We start from the raw sequence: 17830 nt of genomic DNA on the forward strand, positions 1-17830 counted from the left end.
CGACTCCAGTTGTTGTTTTTATTCTCTGTTGTTGTTTTAGGTAAGCTTTACAGCGATAAATCCACTTTAATCCGCGCTCCTGTGTGTGTGTGTGTGTGTGGGTGGGTGGGTGTGTGTGTTTGTCTGTCGTCCGGGAGCTGAATGGTTACATGACAAATTATTGCTGTTGTGTGTTGTGAAACAGTATTTTGCATGGCAAAGCAGCATCTGTGAGTGTGCACACTTGCACATGCCTCTACTGTGATTTGTGTGTGTGTGTGTGTGTCTGTGTGTGTGGTTGATCATAATACTCTTCTCTCTATTTTCTCAGCTCACTGTTGATTGTGTCATATTTTGTGTGAGTATGTGCTCAGTAGACAATGTAAGGTGAGACAACGCAATGTGTGTGGATATTTGACTTAAGTTATTTAGGCACTTTTGAGAAGTTCGCCTTCAGGGCTCTCTGTAAGAAATCCCATTAGGTTTAGATAACTAACCGACTTAGTTAGGTTTAGGAAAATATCATGGTTTGGGTTAAAATAAACTCTGAAGGCAAACTTTTCCCATGTGCTTTATTTACAATCACAGCCTGCATTAACTGGGAACACTGGACACTTTTGTCATGAATACAGTTCTCAACTCTCTGCACAACCACCTCCCGGGCGACTGAATTCACCCTGAAGGAAAATAAAGGATACACCTAACTTGAGTTGAACAAACAAATACTGTGTCAGTTTGTCACTGCATTTGACAGATATGTCATTTGATCTCTCTCACACACACTCATTTAATTTCATGTGAGACTTGCCCTGGTGTAACAACATACTTCTGGCTTAGCACATGGATCTCCTTGTTTGACAGGTAGGTCTGTATGACTCACTCATATCCTCATGTTAATATATTGATTTACTGAAAGGCTAAATGGCATGTTGTATCATTTTATCTCGGATGGTAAATCTTCCAACGGTGGTTCTTGTTTACAGTTGTAAACATGGGATGAATGTGTCAAAAACCTGCTGCCTCAGACCTCTAGGGCCACAGACCTCGGTCAGTAAAAGCTAGCCGGACGTTTTCCCAAAGCAGCAACACTATCAACCAGTGGTGGTCCACTTTAAAAGCCATGTTGAGTCTCCATAAGAGTCATAATGTCCTGACTAACAGCCACACGTCACAGCCAGGCAAACTTCGCTGACATTCTTAGCGCAGCTGTTTTTCCGATGTGACTCCAGTATATCTGTACAGATAAATCTGTATAGTTGGATTTAGACTGCTGTTTGTTTACGCTCCCCGCTCACTGTCCTCTTATGGGCCTCGAGTCACACACTTCTAAAGCAGAGCCGTGGCTTATTTATAATGAAATAGTGTCTGTGATCTGATGTTGCGATTATATTTTCTCTCTGCTGCGGCCATTATTCTTTGGTTATTATTAAAGACCCCACAGTACAGTATCAATCTTTCATCCATCTCTTTCTGTCCCTGTCTCTTTCGCTGTCTCTCTGGAGCTCGCTTTATCTTCAGCTCTCTGGCTGCCTGTCTGGCAGGATGTCAACTATTGATTCATACAGGCAACATTTTAGCAATGATGGCGGCTTACGGGTTGTGCCAAACAGAATGCAACAAACAGGAGATCAGGTTTCAGACGAGCTGGCTGGCATACATGAAGAGGAAGAGAAATGACAGTAACCACTACGGTATCGCTGCAACCAAAGACTGTACGGTTAATGATATAAAGTAAAAAACAATGTAGATTACTTTAGATTATTATCAGCAGCCACAAGCATTGTAATTCCTGCACACAGATGAGTCAGTCAGAAATTCATATTTGGTGGCTGCACTGCAAAAACAGGAAGACTGTCAGACCTAAAATATCACAGTTAAAGGCCCATAAAACGTACAAATCGTACGTATTTATGACTTAATAAGCAACAAGTGTTTGAATTCCATTATCTTGTTGCACTGTCTTCTTCTGCAATGGCTTAATGAGATCCGACTGGAGTATTAGCGCCACCAACTGTTTTGTTATTTGTATAAAGTAACGTATGGAAATGAGCATTAATTCACATTTTCTCTTGCAGATTTTGGTGGGAAACTACAGTAAGAAGTTTTCAGTAATAAAGAAAGTTCATAATGCTGGAGCAAAATCTAATGACATAAAACCACCACACTGATTGAGTACATAAAGCATAATCAGTGCATTTTATAGATCATTAACAATCCCAACAATGACTCGCATGTATTTGACAGACTATAATCTGGACGAATGAAGCTTCACAGTGCTGCTATGTGATGATATTTCACTGGTTGTGTACTGAGACCATTTAAGAACAAAGAAGTAGTTCCTCTCTTGTATACCAGAGCCTGGTCCTTGCTGAGTCACACTTGACTGTTATGACAGTTTGGTACAAACTGTTATGGCACAGAGATGTCCTTAACTCTTCAAAAGGTTAGCTGCTCCCCGGAGTAACTTCACACACTTTACGAAAGGCAACTTGTAGTGAAAGTGCTCCTTCCTTTTTTAGACAATCGCTGAACGGTCATGAACGCAAAAAACACTTTTGCAAATTGGCCCAAATGTCAATCCCCTGTCCTTTTGGCTTTGACAATACTATGAGACTGGCAGTACCTCAGTTTAATGAATAAATCAAGGGGACGGGAGAGAGTAGCACTTAAACAATTATTACCCCCTTGTTCCGCTGAGGCTACTACTTAATATTTGATGACTCCTTTCCTTTCTTCTGGCCCTCCTCCTCCTCCTCCTCTCCTGTCTTTACTTTTGCTGTTCCGGTCATTGAAAAGGTCAGCCCTCCTCAGTTGATCTCTGTTATTTAGTGTCAGGACGAACAGGACTTCTAAAAAGTGTCACTTTGACAAACAAATTCCAACACTTAAAGCCGGTGTCCTCTTGACTTTGAGTATTTCCCCAAAGATCTCCATTTTGGATATTGTATTCTTGCACAGATTTACAGTAAAAGCATCAGATTGATCTAAACTCAATCCAGAGGGAGCTTTTCCCTGACTTCTGTTTGATCCGTAATTGAAACAGAGGAATTCAGAGATTGAAGCAGTAGTTGCCAGAAGGGTCAATAGTAGGTTTGTGACCAGAAGTTCCCAAAGAAAAAATACGATCAAGCATGTTATCTTTCTATCTTTGGGTTTTCTGTTGAAAGGCTTTGACTTTCTTGACCCCTCTCTCTCTCTCTGTACATCTCTTTCACACGTTGACACATGGACTTTTGATCATCAGGTCAATATCTTAAAGTGAAAATACAGTAAATACAAGGCATACTGAGTGCATGGAAAATAAGAGCCTATTAAATGTTGGGAATCTTGAATGTCATTTTCTACGTTATTTAAAGAAACAAGTTAGAGAAAACCTGAAAGCAATATTGAATTTAACACGGACAGAAAATAAAAGGAGATGAAACTAAAATGTTGTTAACAACAAAATCGTGTCATGTCTACAATTTGCATAACTCTCGCGAAATGGGTAAAGTTTGACATTGAACTTGAATGGTTCAAGTTAGGATAGGTGGTCGAAAGCGAAAGTTTCTGCAAGTTTTGGCAATTTGTTTCTAGAAAACGACCACTCTTGCGGCCAGGTGAAACAGAACACAGACTTGAACATAAAAAAACATAAATTAATGGAAAAACCCATTAGGCTGACATAACACTCAATGAAAGCATATCATTTAACTTGAAGCACATCCAACTGAATCATCAATTAACCATTGAGAATTTAACAATTCGATGGCATGAAAGACAAAATAATTTCTCACCTGTTAGACCTGGTGATCTGATTCTCAACGCCACCGTATTTTATCACTGCCCTTTAACACACGTGTAGCCTCCAACACATTCAGTATCCGTCAATGCTACATCAAGTTAATGACATTACCTCCCATTCAATACTAATGCAGTCACTTTCCTCCTGTTAACTTTACTAAGTACTTCCATCCTCCACCTCGTCACTGGCTTCCTTCCTGTCTCAATTATCAACTTCCATCTTCTTTGCTAACAACAGTCCTGTAAGACTGCGGCCGTCATGGCAGCTGCCAGGTGTGAATGTGTATATGGATTATTGAATACAAACAAACGTGGATGTGAAGCATTTGCAAAGGCTCTCAAGCTGCTGTCAGATATCGTGATTCCAGTACATTAGCCTGTACTCAAGGTATTTATATTTAATGATGTCAGTGTCAGGTGTAGGACTTTGTGAATCACGTCAGGATGAGAAGATTTTAATCAGCCAATCTATTGATTGCAGATGAGCCAGGTGGATATATTGCGTAAGAGGTGGCGAATGAGCCTGTGCAAGTACTTTAACAACTTCGGTCTGCACACACTGCTGCAGGAGCCAAATGCACTGCTTCGTTTTGATCTCCCCCATTTTCCTCCTGTGAACTTCCCAAATTGGTTTTGTTTAGAGTTTGCTGATGGTTTTATTTTTCCTGTTGCAGCAATCCATAGCAAGAATGTTCTCTCCCACTGTATGTGATTATTTACACGCCTCTGTTGGTGGCTTCTTACGCTTTAATGACTGAGGGGAGAAAAGGAGGGGTGTCCAACAGAGACATGGAGAAGCAAAGAGTTAATGGCAAATCACCTTTAGTCGTTTGAGTTGTGTTGAAACGCTAGATGGCAGTCTTGTCCTTACATTGTGTGTGTGTGTGTGTGTGTGTGTGTGTGTGTGTGTGTGTGTGTGTGTGTGTGTGTGTTTTACCTTTCTTGTGGGGACATAAGTCTGACACAGTCACATTGTGGGGACTGGCCTTCCTTTTGAGGACAAATTGCAAGTCCCAATATGTCAATCATTACATTTGTGTGTGATGACATGATTTAAGGTAAGGTTGGGTTAAGTTTAAGGATGAGGTTAAGGTGGGTTAGGTCTAAGTTATGGTTAGGGCAGGGAACCTGCGGCTCCGGAGCCGCATGCGGCTCTTCGGCCCCTCTGTTGCGGCAGATTCGTAACACATTCACAAACATATTGCTGGAGATCTAAAAGCCACATCTCATATATATTGCGGGGATTACGATTAAGTGAGCACTACATCACAGCCACGTATGAAGAAATACATTGCAGAAAATATATTTATGGAAAGATCGCATCAACCTGGATTCGAACTCTGTCGAGCAAAATAGTACTTGCATCTTATGTCATAAAGTGCCTTTCCCTGCAACTTGCTGATCATGATCTGCAGACCCCCGCCCTCGGTAAACTATCAATGGATAAATCCAAAAACAGAAAAGTCACGGAGGAAAATAGAGAGTTTAATTCTGCGTGGATGTATTCATTTGCTTTCACTGCGAACGATGCTGGCTTACCTGTATGCTTGATATGTGGCGAGAAATTTGCAAACAACAAAAAATGTAATGTTGAAAGACGCTTCCAGAACAAGCACACAGCATTTGCTGGAAAGTATCAAGCTGGAGTTGAGCGGAAAAGAGCGATTCCTCAACTGCTGCAGCAAACTCTCCTCTTTACAAGAGTTTGATATTGTTACAACATGTAAAATAGCAATAAAATGTCAACAAGTGTCTTTATTCTTGTTCTATAATTTAATAAATACAACAAACTATAGTTTTTGTATATATAATATAACTATATATAAAACTTTATAAACTGTGATATCAAATAGCTTTTGCGGCTCCAGACGAATTTTATTTGGTGGAAAATAGAGCACAATGGCTCTTTGGATAGTAAAGGTTGCCGACCCCTGGGTTAGGGTAACTCCTCAAGAAATGAATGCAAGTCAATGAAATGTCCCCAAAAGTTATGAAAACCCAAATGCGGGTGTATAAGTGTGTGTGTGTGTGTGTGTGCATTGATGTCTGACCACCCAATTTAGTCAAGCTGAAGGACTGAAGGTCAAGCTGAACTGACACTGTGGACAGTAATGACAGATAAATCTCTGTCTGTCTCTCTGTCTGTGTGTCTCTCTCCCTCTCTCTCTCTCTCACACACACACACACACACATGACACTCTAGTCGACTCCCATATTGAGAGTCTGGGGCAGGAGTGTTTGGCTTGGTTTGCCACAGTCGTCAGTGAGAAGTGGTGAGAGCTTGAGTGTCTATAGCATTAAACAGATATTATTTCTCTGTCGTACCGTCAAAGGATTTAAAGTCTGTGCTCACCAACCGTGACAGATTTCAGCCTTTGCTCCCCTTTGATCTACTCAAAGCTGGATTCAGGGCTCACTGTCATCTCCTTTTTTTCAAAATAAATCGCCTCCCCGGTAGCTCGGATTGTATTGACTGTTATTTGGAGCCAGAGACGCTGTCCAGACCATCAGCTGGTATATTCATCGTGGACTGTGAGCTTAATTTATTGTGCCACACTGGGTTTGTCGATTCTGATCCCACAGATATCTTTAAATGTTTCATTTAAAGCCTATTTTTTCTGTCTATGAAGCAACAGTTACCACAGTATACATTTCTTCTTAATATCTCTCTTCTTCTTCTTTATTTCTCTCTTTGTCTTCTTCATTTCCCTCTTCTTCTTCTTCGTCTTTGTCTTCTTCTTTACCCATAAAAAGGATTTGGGACATTACATCAACGAATTACGTGATAATACAAAAAAGTCACAAAGGGTTTAAAAAGAGAAATATAATACAAAGTATCCTTGAATAAAACATCAGGAGAATTTTTAAAAACCTGCTTTTATTGGTCAGATATGATAATTAAATAAATATCTTTAGGCAATTTGACGTCATCTTCTTGGCCTTTAGGAATTTGTGACGGGAAAATTTCACCTTTTACTGAAAATGTATCAACCATTGTGTCAACGATTAATTGACTAAATATTGAATTGTTTCAGCATTACGTCATACCTTTTTACTGACAACCATCATCCCACCATCCCTTCTTATCTGTCCCAGCTTGAAGGGATAAGGATTGAGGTCTATTTGTGTATATATGTGATATCCAGACATTTGCAGGTCTGCACCACAAGCTGTACAGTCTATCTGCACACACACAAACTTGTATTTGCTCTTTAAAAGCTATTAAATTAATTTGTAAAAATGAAATGAACGTGTCACATCCTTAGCTTATGTATGAGTACCAATAGAACATGTAAAAATACTTCATTATAATAAAAAATCCTATATAAGGAGATACATATGTATTGTTTGCTGAAAAATGTCTGCTGTCACTGATATATTATTACCAACAGTTAGACAAAGTGACACTGAAACCCAAAAGTTCCTCTTTCATTCTTCCTTTTCAGTTCTTTAAAATGACATTACTGTATCTTAGATGTCATATACTGATACATCAATGAAAGAAGAAAAACAAAGATAAGACAATTATTTTGAATATTGTCTTATCTTAGCTTTTTTCTTTTTTTTATATAAATAATGGCTGATTTGACCTTTTTTGGGGCCCCGAACAGTTATTTAAATGAAACCATCTGAGAAGTTTTAAAGGGGTTAATCTCTCATTATATATATAGAGAGAGCTTTTGTAAGGGGTCACAAGCCAAATGGTTTAATTTCATAGCATCATCATATTGATTTGATATGTCAACAATTTGTCAAATAAAAGAACAATATCTCCCTTCTGCAGAGTAGAAGTAACAAGTAGACGAATGGTTCCTCAAACTTGTACTTTTGAATGCTGCACTTTTAATTATTTTTACATACATGTTGTGTTGAATATTGTATAACGTTCCTCCATCACTGTGTAAACTAGTGGCTGAAGGTGTCGGACCTTCTTCACTCTTTGACCCCAGCAGCGCCTCTAATCCGCAGCGAGGAATGAGAGGCATTCTTCAGCTGCTCACAGGAGGAGGAGGAGGCGAGGAGGGAGGGAGGGGAAGTTACGACGTAGTAGCGGCTCTCAGTCAGTCAGTGAACCAAGTTTCCAGCGACTCAGCCATCATGGTCTGAAACTTTGCTTTTTTTTAAATGAACTCACTCGGCGACCGCGGAGGGGATTTAAGCGGCGAGAGAAGCCCCTGATCTGGGTGTGTTTTTTTTGGAGGAGGTGGGTGGGGTGGTGTCGGTCCGGAGAAGCTGAATATGGGTCAGACCGCTGTGTCTGCTGTGTCTGAGCCTGCGAGCGGTGAGTGTGTGTGCACATATGTAACGTTACGTGCCTCCCTGTTGTCTCACACGCACACACACACGCACACACACACACACATTCCGCTGTCTTTACTCAGGATGTTTGCTCATTTCTGCCCCTCTTGCTTTGCAACATTTCTGTCGGATAATCCACGGAAACCTCCTCGCGGTTCCAACACAGAAACAACGCGCTAAACGGGCTCGTGCTAATAGGAAGTTAGCTCTCTCTCAGACGCGCTCGCATCCTCTCGGTTTCTAAGTGTTGCGCTGCCCAACTGTTGGTGAAGCGGACTTCACTGTGAGAGGACGGGCTGTTGTGCAACCGAAGAGTTGCATCGCTGCCACCGCTGTATAATGAAGTGCTCTGTTTAGTTAATATGACTTTATGTGTTTAGCAACCGGTTTGAACAGCTCGGTTTGTTTTCCTTACGAGAGCCCAGAGATCTCTCTGAGGGCTCAGTGTGCAATCCAAGTGGATTTACATTTAATTCGCAGAATGGACCTTATTATCGAAAATAAGTCTTTAAGTGAGTCATTGTTAAGGCTTCACAAGAAATACCAGGGCTACAGCTGATGGTTATTTTCATTTTTTATTAACTAATTGTGTGTTTGGTCTATTAAAATGCCCATCAAAATGTAACCCTTATCAAATTGCCTTTTTTTTGTCCATCCAACACTTAAAAAAAAGCCCAAATGTTCAGTATACAATGATTTACAATGGGGAGAGGACACTTGAAGGGCTGGGACCACATACTTGTTGCCTGAAAAGTTACATAAAAGTTCAGTTTATTGTCACATGATAGAAAGGAAAAACAGCGAGCCCTCACTTGTACCATGAAATGTCTAATTATTCATTTATTGATCTCTATTTGGGTATTCCTTCCATGTTTTACTCATAACACTCCCAAAACAAACTACTCCAAAATTTAAAAAAAAACTGTTATATCCTTTTTTTAATATATTCTTAATCTCAGTTCCTGTGACCGAGGGCCATGCAGGTTTCATTCTCACTGTCAATGCCGAGGGCTGTTTCACACCTGCGGTACAAAGTGAATGCCACCGACTGCAATTTTCCACCTGACGCAAAAGAAAACCACCAATTCAATAAGCGTCACATGAATATGAATCACTGCTTCAGATGAACAAGTATATTAGTTTTAGAGATTGTCGGAGGTAAAACCAACACGAGTCGGCTCCAATACGCCTTGGCTTAAGATTCTCCGGGTCCCAGAGAGATTTACACTATTATTCCAAAAGATTTCCCCTAATTTTGGTGTTTTGATGATGGCGGTAGGGAGGGCGGTCTAAAGCGTGGCTCCAAAATCTCTGTTGGGTTGAGACCTGATATCTGATTTAAATCATAATTCTGCTCCGTTACCAGTCGTAGTCTTCCTTAAACAAAGTGAGTCGCCAGCTTGTCATATACATGAAAAGGTCGTCCAGCCTGCAACTGAAGATAAACTACCGGATGGATGCATTATGAACTTGAAGCACAGAGTCACTTAAAGCCTTAAAAGATCAAATATGAGACTACATTAGCAGAGGAGTGTGTGAGAACGTGCTGTACCTCAACACTTACAAATAGTTTTGTTTTTTTCTTTGTCCACTGTAGTCCTTTGTCTGTCCATGAGCCATAAAAGTAAACATTTGCCATTTGCTCACATTTTTTATGGGAACGCTTTAAGGCAGCGAGGCACAGGAAGAGACGAAGGACTCCAGATGAAAACAAAACTGGACCTTTTTTTATGACGCTGTCAGCATTTAGAAGTAAAGACTCAGACTGTTTTGTGGCACACTTAAGCCAACATGCATCGGGTCCTGAGGACATAATAGTGATCTATATAGGCTCATCGTTACGGGTTACATTATGATGCTGTGCTTTAAAATGCTGAATCTACAGTACTAATAGCAGGAGGGGGAAATGATCTGTCAGGGTCTTATTGAAAGATCATTAATATAAAACTGATAACCTCTCAGCCTTAATGAGTTATGACTGAGCGTTAAAACGCTGGGAAGCTGCAGTCTCTCCTCTTGGATTTATTTTGGGTCCGTTACTCCTGACTTTAATCCAGCAGGCCCTCTGAGTATCATGAGTTTAACAGGCCTGTGCTTCTCTGGCCTACATTAGAGAAAAGTTTGGAAGAAATGACCCAAGTGTTAAAACATCAGCTAATGCCCAGCGTCGCCCCTCCCTCCTCCGCTCTCACCCAACACCTCCTTTTTTTGCCATATTTTCTTCTTTCCCCTGCAAGTTTCTGCCTTCCTCCTCCTCCTCCTCCTCCTCCTCCTCCTCCTTCCCACATTTTCTTTTTGCCCCACCTCACTTTCCACCTCTCCCCTTCTCCCTCTCCCTGTCTGTCTTCTCTTCTGTCTCTCTTTGCCTCTTTCTCCCTCTCCGTCCGTTCGTGACGTCCCCGGTGACTTGCAGCAAAGGAAGGAAGCCTCTCCCTTTTCCCCCTCCTCTTCCTCCTCAACACATGTTCCTGCCATAACGTCTGAAACCAAAAAAAAAACCACGCTGGCTGTCACAGCCCAGCTCTTAAACTGTGACAAAAATGGGAGACACACGGTTATACTCAACAGATAAAGTCAATACAAACGGATGGGAGGAATCTGTTGTGCTGTAAAAACACAGAAAAGAAACCAAACAAAGGTTTCGGGTGAGAGGAGATCCGCCAACAAATGACTTCTGCTGCTCAAGCTTTAATGCATGGGGGCCACACGGGGCCCAGGTGTGTCCAATGCCACTGATTAGTCCTCAATCAGGTCTGCAGCCCTGAAGAAAGACAGCAGAGACACAGGCAGAGGGGCCGTCACACTGGCTTTGTCACAAAACATCGGCACTTCAACCTTAACGTCACATTCATTTATTTGTTTTACAGTTACTTATCTGATGCTAAACAGCTCACTGACCCCCGTGTGATTACTTCATTGAGGCGCCTGTCGTGTCTCAAGTTGTGTTTCTGATTATCTCACTCATTCCCACAGCTGCTTTACATCCAAACCCTGACTCACCCCCCTTCAGCGTGACATCACGAGTCATCCGTTCCAAAGTCAAAAAAGCCTCCCTGTGGAATCACCAGAGTCCAGTCAGCAGCGGCTGTAAAATGTAATAACGTCCCTGAATTGCCCTCGTTTCAACTTTCCTCGTTGAAGAGGACGTGCTGTAGTATATTTATTTGTCATATATTGTAAAGCACACGTTTATCTTTCCGAGGCTTTGAGGCGAAGCTGCATTGTGTTCTTTAGCCGTCTGTTCACGGCTACCTGATGGTGGTTGATGCCGTTGCTTCCTTTCGCTGCTGACAGTTGATGTCTGTATTCACGCTGTGGTCAAGGTTTGGTTATGGTTTAGGCACAGAGATCAATGGGTTTGAGTTCGGGGAAGATCATGGTTAAAATAAGTACTTAGCAAGGTTAAGGAACCTTTGTTGTCATTGTTATGATAAGATTAGGGGATGTTTGAGGGCATCCTCGCTCAAAAAATAACGTCACTTGACTTCCTCCTTTGCTCTGTATGTATGCGTTTTGTCTCTTGAAACTAAACATATGTAATTTTGGGGAACTTCCTGAAACGACTAATGCTGCCGTTGTTGTGGTGACGGCCTTGTTTTCGTGGGGGTCTAGAGCAGTGGGTCCCAAAGAACAGAATTAATACAGGCACATTCTCAACTGTAGTTTAAGGCTCTGCTGCTGTGTGGATATACGGATAAATTAATAGTTTATTATTATTTATCTCAAACAATGAATTAGATTAGGTATGCCACTTGGCATTTCTTTAATTTTCTTTACAAAGAACATTAACGTAATTCTAGTGATTGTGATGTCAGTTGTGTATTTTGATGTCTGAAAATGTTACGTAACAGCTAAAGTAAATGTCTTTTAAGTTGTGTAAGTGTAGATTTGAATAACGGGACGATTTAGTGTTGAGTTGCTCTCCACTGAGATTTTTTTGAAGATTAACACTTGTGTCTTAGAACTGTAGGCGTATGAAAATATCAATTTCCTGTATTGCAACATGACGCGTATCAGTTTCAGATCTCAAAAATGTGATCCGTCTGGATCCGGCTTCAACCGCTCTAATAAACAAAATCAGGATTTCTTCAGAAAATAATGAAGCACGTGTCTGTTGATGAAGATGACTTTCTGCAAAAGACTGTCAGTTCACTATCTATTTTCTCTTCTCTATTCTCTGAGTCAACATTCATCTTTTTATTTCCCTTGTCCTTTCTCTTCTTTCTCTTTCTCTCTGCGAGTAATACGTCTGTCCATCGTCCATGTTGGGTTCCCACTCGAGGTTTAATCGGTGGGCTAATGGTGATGATAATCTCTGTTACTGATTTTCCCATCATTAGCTGCACAAAGCAGCTGCTGAAATGCACCTATTGTTGCGATTTGATATCAACACAGGAACAGGAAGTGTGTGTGTGTGTGTGTGTGTGTGTGTGTGTGTGTGTGTGTGTGCGTGTGTGTGTGTGTGTGTGTGTGTGTGTGTGTGTGTGTGTGTGTGTATACATGTATGTGCGAGAGGGAGAATTAAATTGGTGTCTGGGGAGAGCGTGTACTGGCCTCTGCACTGCATTTTTCCATGTCTTTGCTCGTGGTTTTTGTGCTTTTAATTGCCCTGTTTGTGAATGTAAATGTCGTTTTGCTACATCCCTCAACAGTCAGGGTCGTAAGGCGAGCACAATCCTGCTGAAAGCAGTCAAACCAGCATACTTGTGTGTCATGCTGTGATTGCTTTTTGGGCTGCACAATTTATCAACATTTTATTAATTAAAATCAATTGCAATTGTAATACCAAATCGCAGGAGGAGCAGTTATTGTTAAAGGCGAAAAGTAAAAGAAATACCGTTTTAAATTAAATATTGTGCTGCACAGATGTCCCGGCCTACACTTCATATTCTACAGACTTAAGATATACTTGTTTGGTTCAGATCCTGGCAAAAATCACACCTTACTCATTTTAATATTATTTTTAATGAAAATGAAAATAATGATGTATTAATTGCCGCAAATCTTATCGAAATTGCAATCAGTCAAAAATAATCGCAATGAGATATATTTTCTAAATCGCCCAACTTTATAATCTAGGCTGATTACCATTTGTTTCCTGATGACATAACTCTCCTGCAGACGGCCAAATACCTGAAGCCGTACCTTCACTTTTGATATAAAATAGGCTGCCCTGCATTCATCTACCATCAGCTGATCACTTTGAGCCATCAGTGAGGCGCACTGAGCACCAGATGACCAACAACATCTGGCATCGGCTGTCTGTCAGTGCTGGTGAGAGCCAACCAATTAACAGGCTATAGATTGTTTTCTATTGAGCTGAAGACCAGGATACGGATTAGCTCCATCAGACGAGAAAATATTACAGATGAGTTCAGAAAAATGTGTTTTTCCATTTCCTGGACTTCAACCGCATTCTTTCGATTTACCTTTCAAACGCTGGCTTTGTGCTGTTGGGCAACAGCAATAATTCTTTCTAAATGTTGCCGAGTGTGTTTTCAGCTGTTTTTTCTGCTGACCATTTTGCTGCATAAGCCTCTTAAAGGGATTTGAGAAAACTCTGCACTGTTTCAAACAACCTTTATGTTTCTTTCAGTAGTTATTGAAAAGGACACGAGCTGAGAGCAGTTGGTCTTTGCATCTTTACCCATCAGCATCTGATTCAGTCTCATTACTCTATGCGCTCCCATTTCTTACCAGCTAAAGGTTAAATCCCTCCGACCATCTCGCTCTCTGATATTGTCATGGATAATAAAAATGTGTTTGTTGAAGAGATGAGTGCAGGTCAGCATCTCTGACATGTACACAAGATAATAACACGCAAACAAACACCATATCCTCGACATTGACGTGATTGTTCTAACAGGCGGAATGATTTAATTTAACTTTCCTCCAGTATTTTAATTAAATGCACAGTACTTGTTCAAACTTAATTAAAGCGTGAGCACACACACAAACACAAGAGACAGTGTGGTACAGTAGAAACTGTCACGACTGCTAAACCCACAGGGAAATAACATGACTCAAAGGCAGGACCCAGAGGTGCAGTAAGACAGTCTTCACTAATCAAACAGGTTCGGTACACAGGAGATCCGTCGGCTAATCAGGCAAACAAAGCAGGCAAAGACGAGGCAAACACAAAGTCTATAATAACAGGCAGAGAGATCAGAAAAAAAACCAGGAACACTAAGGAGATTGCTGGACCGCTGGACTCGGGGGGAACACAGACGAACTGGCACAGAGACTGGGAAACACACAGACTAAACACACAGAGCAGGCGAGGATGATTAGGCACAGGTGAATCCAATCGGAGGGCGGGGGAGACAATCACACAGGCGGGAAAATGCACAAGGGCAGGAAGAGAAGTATCTGAAACGAGAGAGTAATAATGGAATAATGGATATGTTAAAATGAAAGTAAACCTAACCTAAGGAGCAGGAAGAGACACGGCAATGACAAGAGTTTTGTTGATTGATTGATCAGTAGAATTAAAATATCTCTGGTTCTGCTGCAGTCCAACAATGCCATTTTGTAATGCTAAACCAGTGGAGTACTCTTTTTTTAAAAAGTTAAATTCAGTCATTTGAGGGCATATGTACCTTAAAACAACTGCTAACCTGCTGTAAACTCTCCCTAACTGTCCTGACCAGCCTCAGACTCAAACTTCAGCTCCTAGCTGCTACAATAACTTGACATTCCTTTGAGGGAATCCATTTAGTAATTTGAAGCTACAAATTATGATGTTCGGGGAAAAATGACCTAAAGTGTGTTAGCAGAGATAATAACCTTTTGATCCCTGCTGGGCTCCCTCGAGCGAGTCAGCAGAACTGAAACAACAAAAACCTTCCTCTGCTTGAATCTGAGGGATCACACACCACCTCTCTTTCCTCTGTAAGGTTCCGGTATGACGCGCATACACACACACACACATACATAAACACACACCATCTGCACACTGCCTGAAGTCTTCTAGAGGGTTCACAGGACTTCTTATCTTTCAACAGGAAGAGGAGGACTTGTGGAAGGACAGGGATCTAACCAAGACACACACACAGACACACACACACACACACACACTGCAAGTACTGTACAAATACAGAGTTAGGAATGATATTCCTGCTCAGCCGTTGAACACTGAGAGAAACAAGATATTAATGCGGCAATATACAGCGAAATGGTCCATGACAATATTAAAAAAAAAAAGCAACAAAGAAACATTTATTGAGTTCAACAAAAGAGGCGTCTTTACCTATGCAGATTGTTTCAGTTGAGGTTTATTAAACATCTTGATTCTTGTTAGGTAACCACTTCAGTACAGTACATTTTAGACACGTAGGGACTTAAGTTGCAATGTGCGCTTCTAACATTTTAATGTGGGCAAGATATCCAATGTGTCATGAGTTAGCTTGTTGATTTCATCCACATTTCATACGATAACAGGGATCTTAATGAAACTAGTCAGTGTTTTGCAATAGGAACAAGAGAAAAGAAGACTTTTGTTTGCTTGAAGTTAATCTGGATCTAGTGTTCCCGAACACATTCAAGTCCAGCATTAGCCGTGAACAGATCCCATTGTTTATTTGAATGACGTGATGTATTATCTCAATGCATCACATGAAGCTTCACCTCGTGCATATAGAGAACTGTGGGGCACGCTTGTGTTTGTTTCATGGTGCTGATGTTCTGTTTTTGTATTTCTGCACGTGTGTCTTGTAGTTGATGGGTTGGAGAAATCATCATCGCTGGCCAGCTGTGACGTGGTGGTGGACAGCGCCACCAATACCCAGAATGCCCCTCCAACACGGCAGCAACGAGGCAAGCTGTCGTCAATAGGAAAGCTGTTCAAACCCTGGAAGTGGAGGAAGAAGAAGACCAGCGACAAGTTCCAGGATCTCTCCAAAGGTAGGACGTCTTGCACTTTTGGACTTGTGCTGAACATGAAGTGTGAACAGGAGCAATGATGCTCCCAGAGGAGCTTTAAAAGGAAAAGAGTGAAACGGGTTTGTTTGTAGCTGGGAAATAAAAAGGGACAGAAGTAAATACGAAAAAGCTCTTTTTCTTCATGGCTGCCAGGTCTATGTACACATTTAAATGTGTGAACCCAGTTATTTAAACCATTTACTTGGAAGTGAAGACAAACATGGACATTGAAATTGAAATCTATACAAAACCTCGTTTTCTAGTGAGAGAAAAACAGCAGCAGTTGCGACTTAGTTCCTCATCTTTGACTCTATATACGTGGCGCTGACGCGTGCCTTTTCGCAAAAAGAAGAGGAAAGTGGCTGTTGTGCAATGCGTTCGTAGAATTCTGTGTAAATTGTTTGCTGTAGCTAGACAAGACAAGATAAAGGCCTCGATCTGGTTGATCTTTCAGTTCTGGAGAGAAAAATCTCCACCAGACAAACGAGGGAGGAGCTCATCAAGAAAGGAGTTCTCATCCTTGACCAAGGTTTGTCTGATCATTCATTCACATGTTTCTTCGTCATTTACACTTTAAACCCCAAAACCTGTCCTCTGCTTCCGAGCAACTGAACACCTCTGAAAAGCAGAGGATTTCATCAAGCTGGTAACTGTTGTTTATCTCCTATAGATGAAACGATCAGCAGTGAAAATCTGAATGGGCACGCCACATCTGGTGTGACATCAGAAGAGGTCAAAGTTGACATTGAGTCTCCAGAAACGGCGCTGGAGGAGCAGGCCACCGGGCCCGACGGCACTGAGGACAAAACAGGTAACTTTTGGATGAGTCACTGCATCTAACATGAGCTTTTGTCACACCAGGGCTAGTTGGTGTCTGTCTGATCTCTGTACTAGTTGACACTTCAGCCCTGGAATAGTAGTTTCTCACTTGTATAGTACAGCTGAAATGATAATTAACTTTATTGAGGCGTTTGTCTTGTTCTTGAATTTGACAAACTTCCATTTTCAAAATTAGAAGTGGCTAATTGTTACTGTTAAGCTCAATGATCACAGTGACAACACTTTGGATTGAGCGTAAAATATACAATTTGAAAGCCACAAAAGAAATAATGAGATTGGCACAATCTGTGTAGAAAAAATAGAAAGAACATATAAAAAGAAGTGAGAGTTGGAAAGAGGTTCTTTCTCTCCAGTTTCATCATGAATAACCATGATTTGTTTTACGCTTCAAGCCGAAAGAAATAGTTTATGGTCCAAGTGTCTAATTTCTTTCTTGGAAAATGGAGATATTCTGTATCCACAGTGGTATGAATGTGTCCAGCAGAGAACAAAGATAATGATTTATATGCTCGAACTAACACAGCTTCTTTTAGATGTGTGTTGCTTTGAAGTCTTTTCCTCTCGGTCATTTGTACCGGCTGCAGTTTTCTGGCTGGCATTAAATCCTCTGTGGGATCTCTGACAGGGTCTAATGTGTTCAGATAGATATCCCCATTGTACCGGCCTGCAGCAGGCGTTCACAGTCTGAACAGAGCAGTAGCCGTCCGCTAATGCCTCCCTCGCCCTCAGGAGACCGGCCCGCTGTTCTTCTGTCTGATGCTGCCTAAGTGTTGTGCTGTTCTCATCTCAACCCTGTTAGCATTGAACTTGGAGCCATTTGTTCGTTCATTTGCCAATAATCAGAGAGGCACAGGCAACAAACAAACACAGTAGCAGAACGCACATGCCTTCACGTCGGAGGAGGGGGAAGGTTAATGGGTTTTTTAATCCTTCATATCCCAAGCCTTATACATCATTCATGTTGATACAATCTAAATAAAAACCTGCCCGAGACTAACCGATCAAACGT

At 41.2% G+C, this 17830-nt stretch overlaps 1 protein-coding gene across 1 annotated transcript in view; it reads left to right on the plus strand.

The window, feature by feature from the left end:
* Positions 1–17830, plus strand: part of phactr2 (phosphatase and actin regulator 2) — a 38426-nt gene that overhangs the window by 7320 nt on the left and 13276 nt on the right. The window contains exons 2-4 of the mRNA XM_079168585.1: positions 15778–15963; positions 16436–16510; positions 16652–16792. Of these exons, the coding sequence (XP_079024711.1) occupies positions 15778–15963; positions 16436–16510; positions 16652–16792 (402 nt within the window). The remainder of the gene's footprint in view (positions 1–15777; positions 15964–16435; positions 16511–16651; positions 16793–17830) is intronic.

Source organism: Pholis gunnellus, assembly GCF_910591455.1.
Source record: "Pholis gunnellus genome assembly, chromosome: 11".
NCBI lineage: Eukaryota > Metazoa > Chordata > Actinopteri > Perciformes > Pholidae > Pholis > Pholis gunnellus.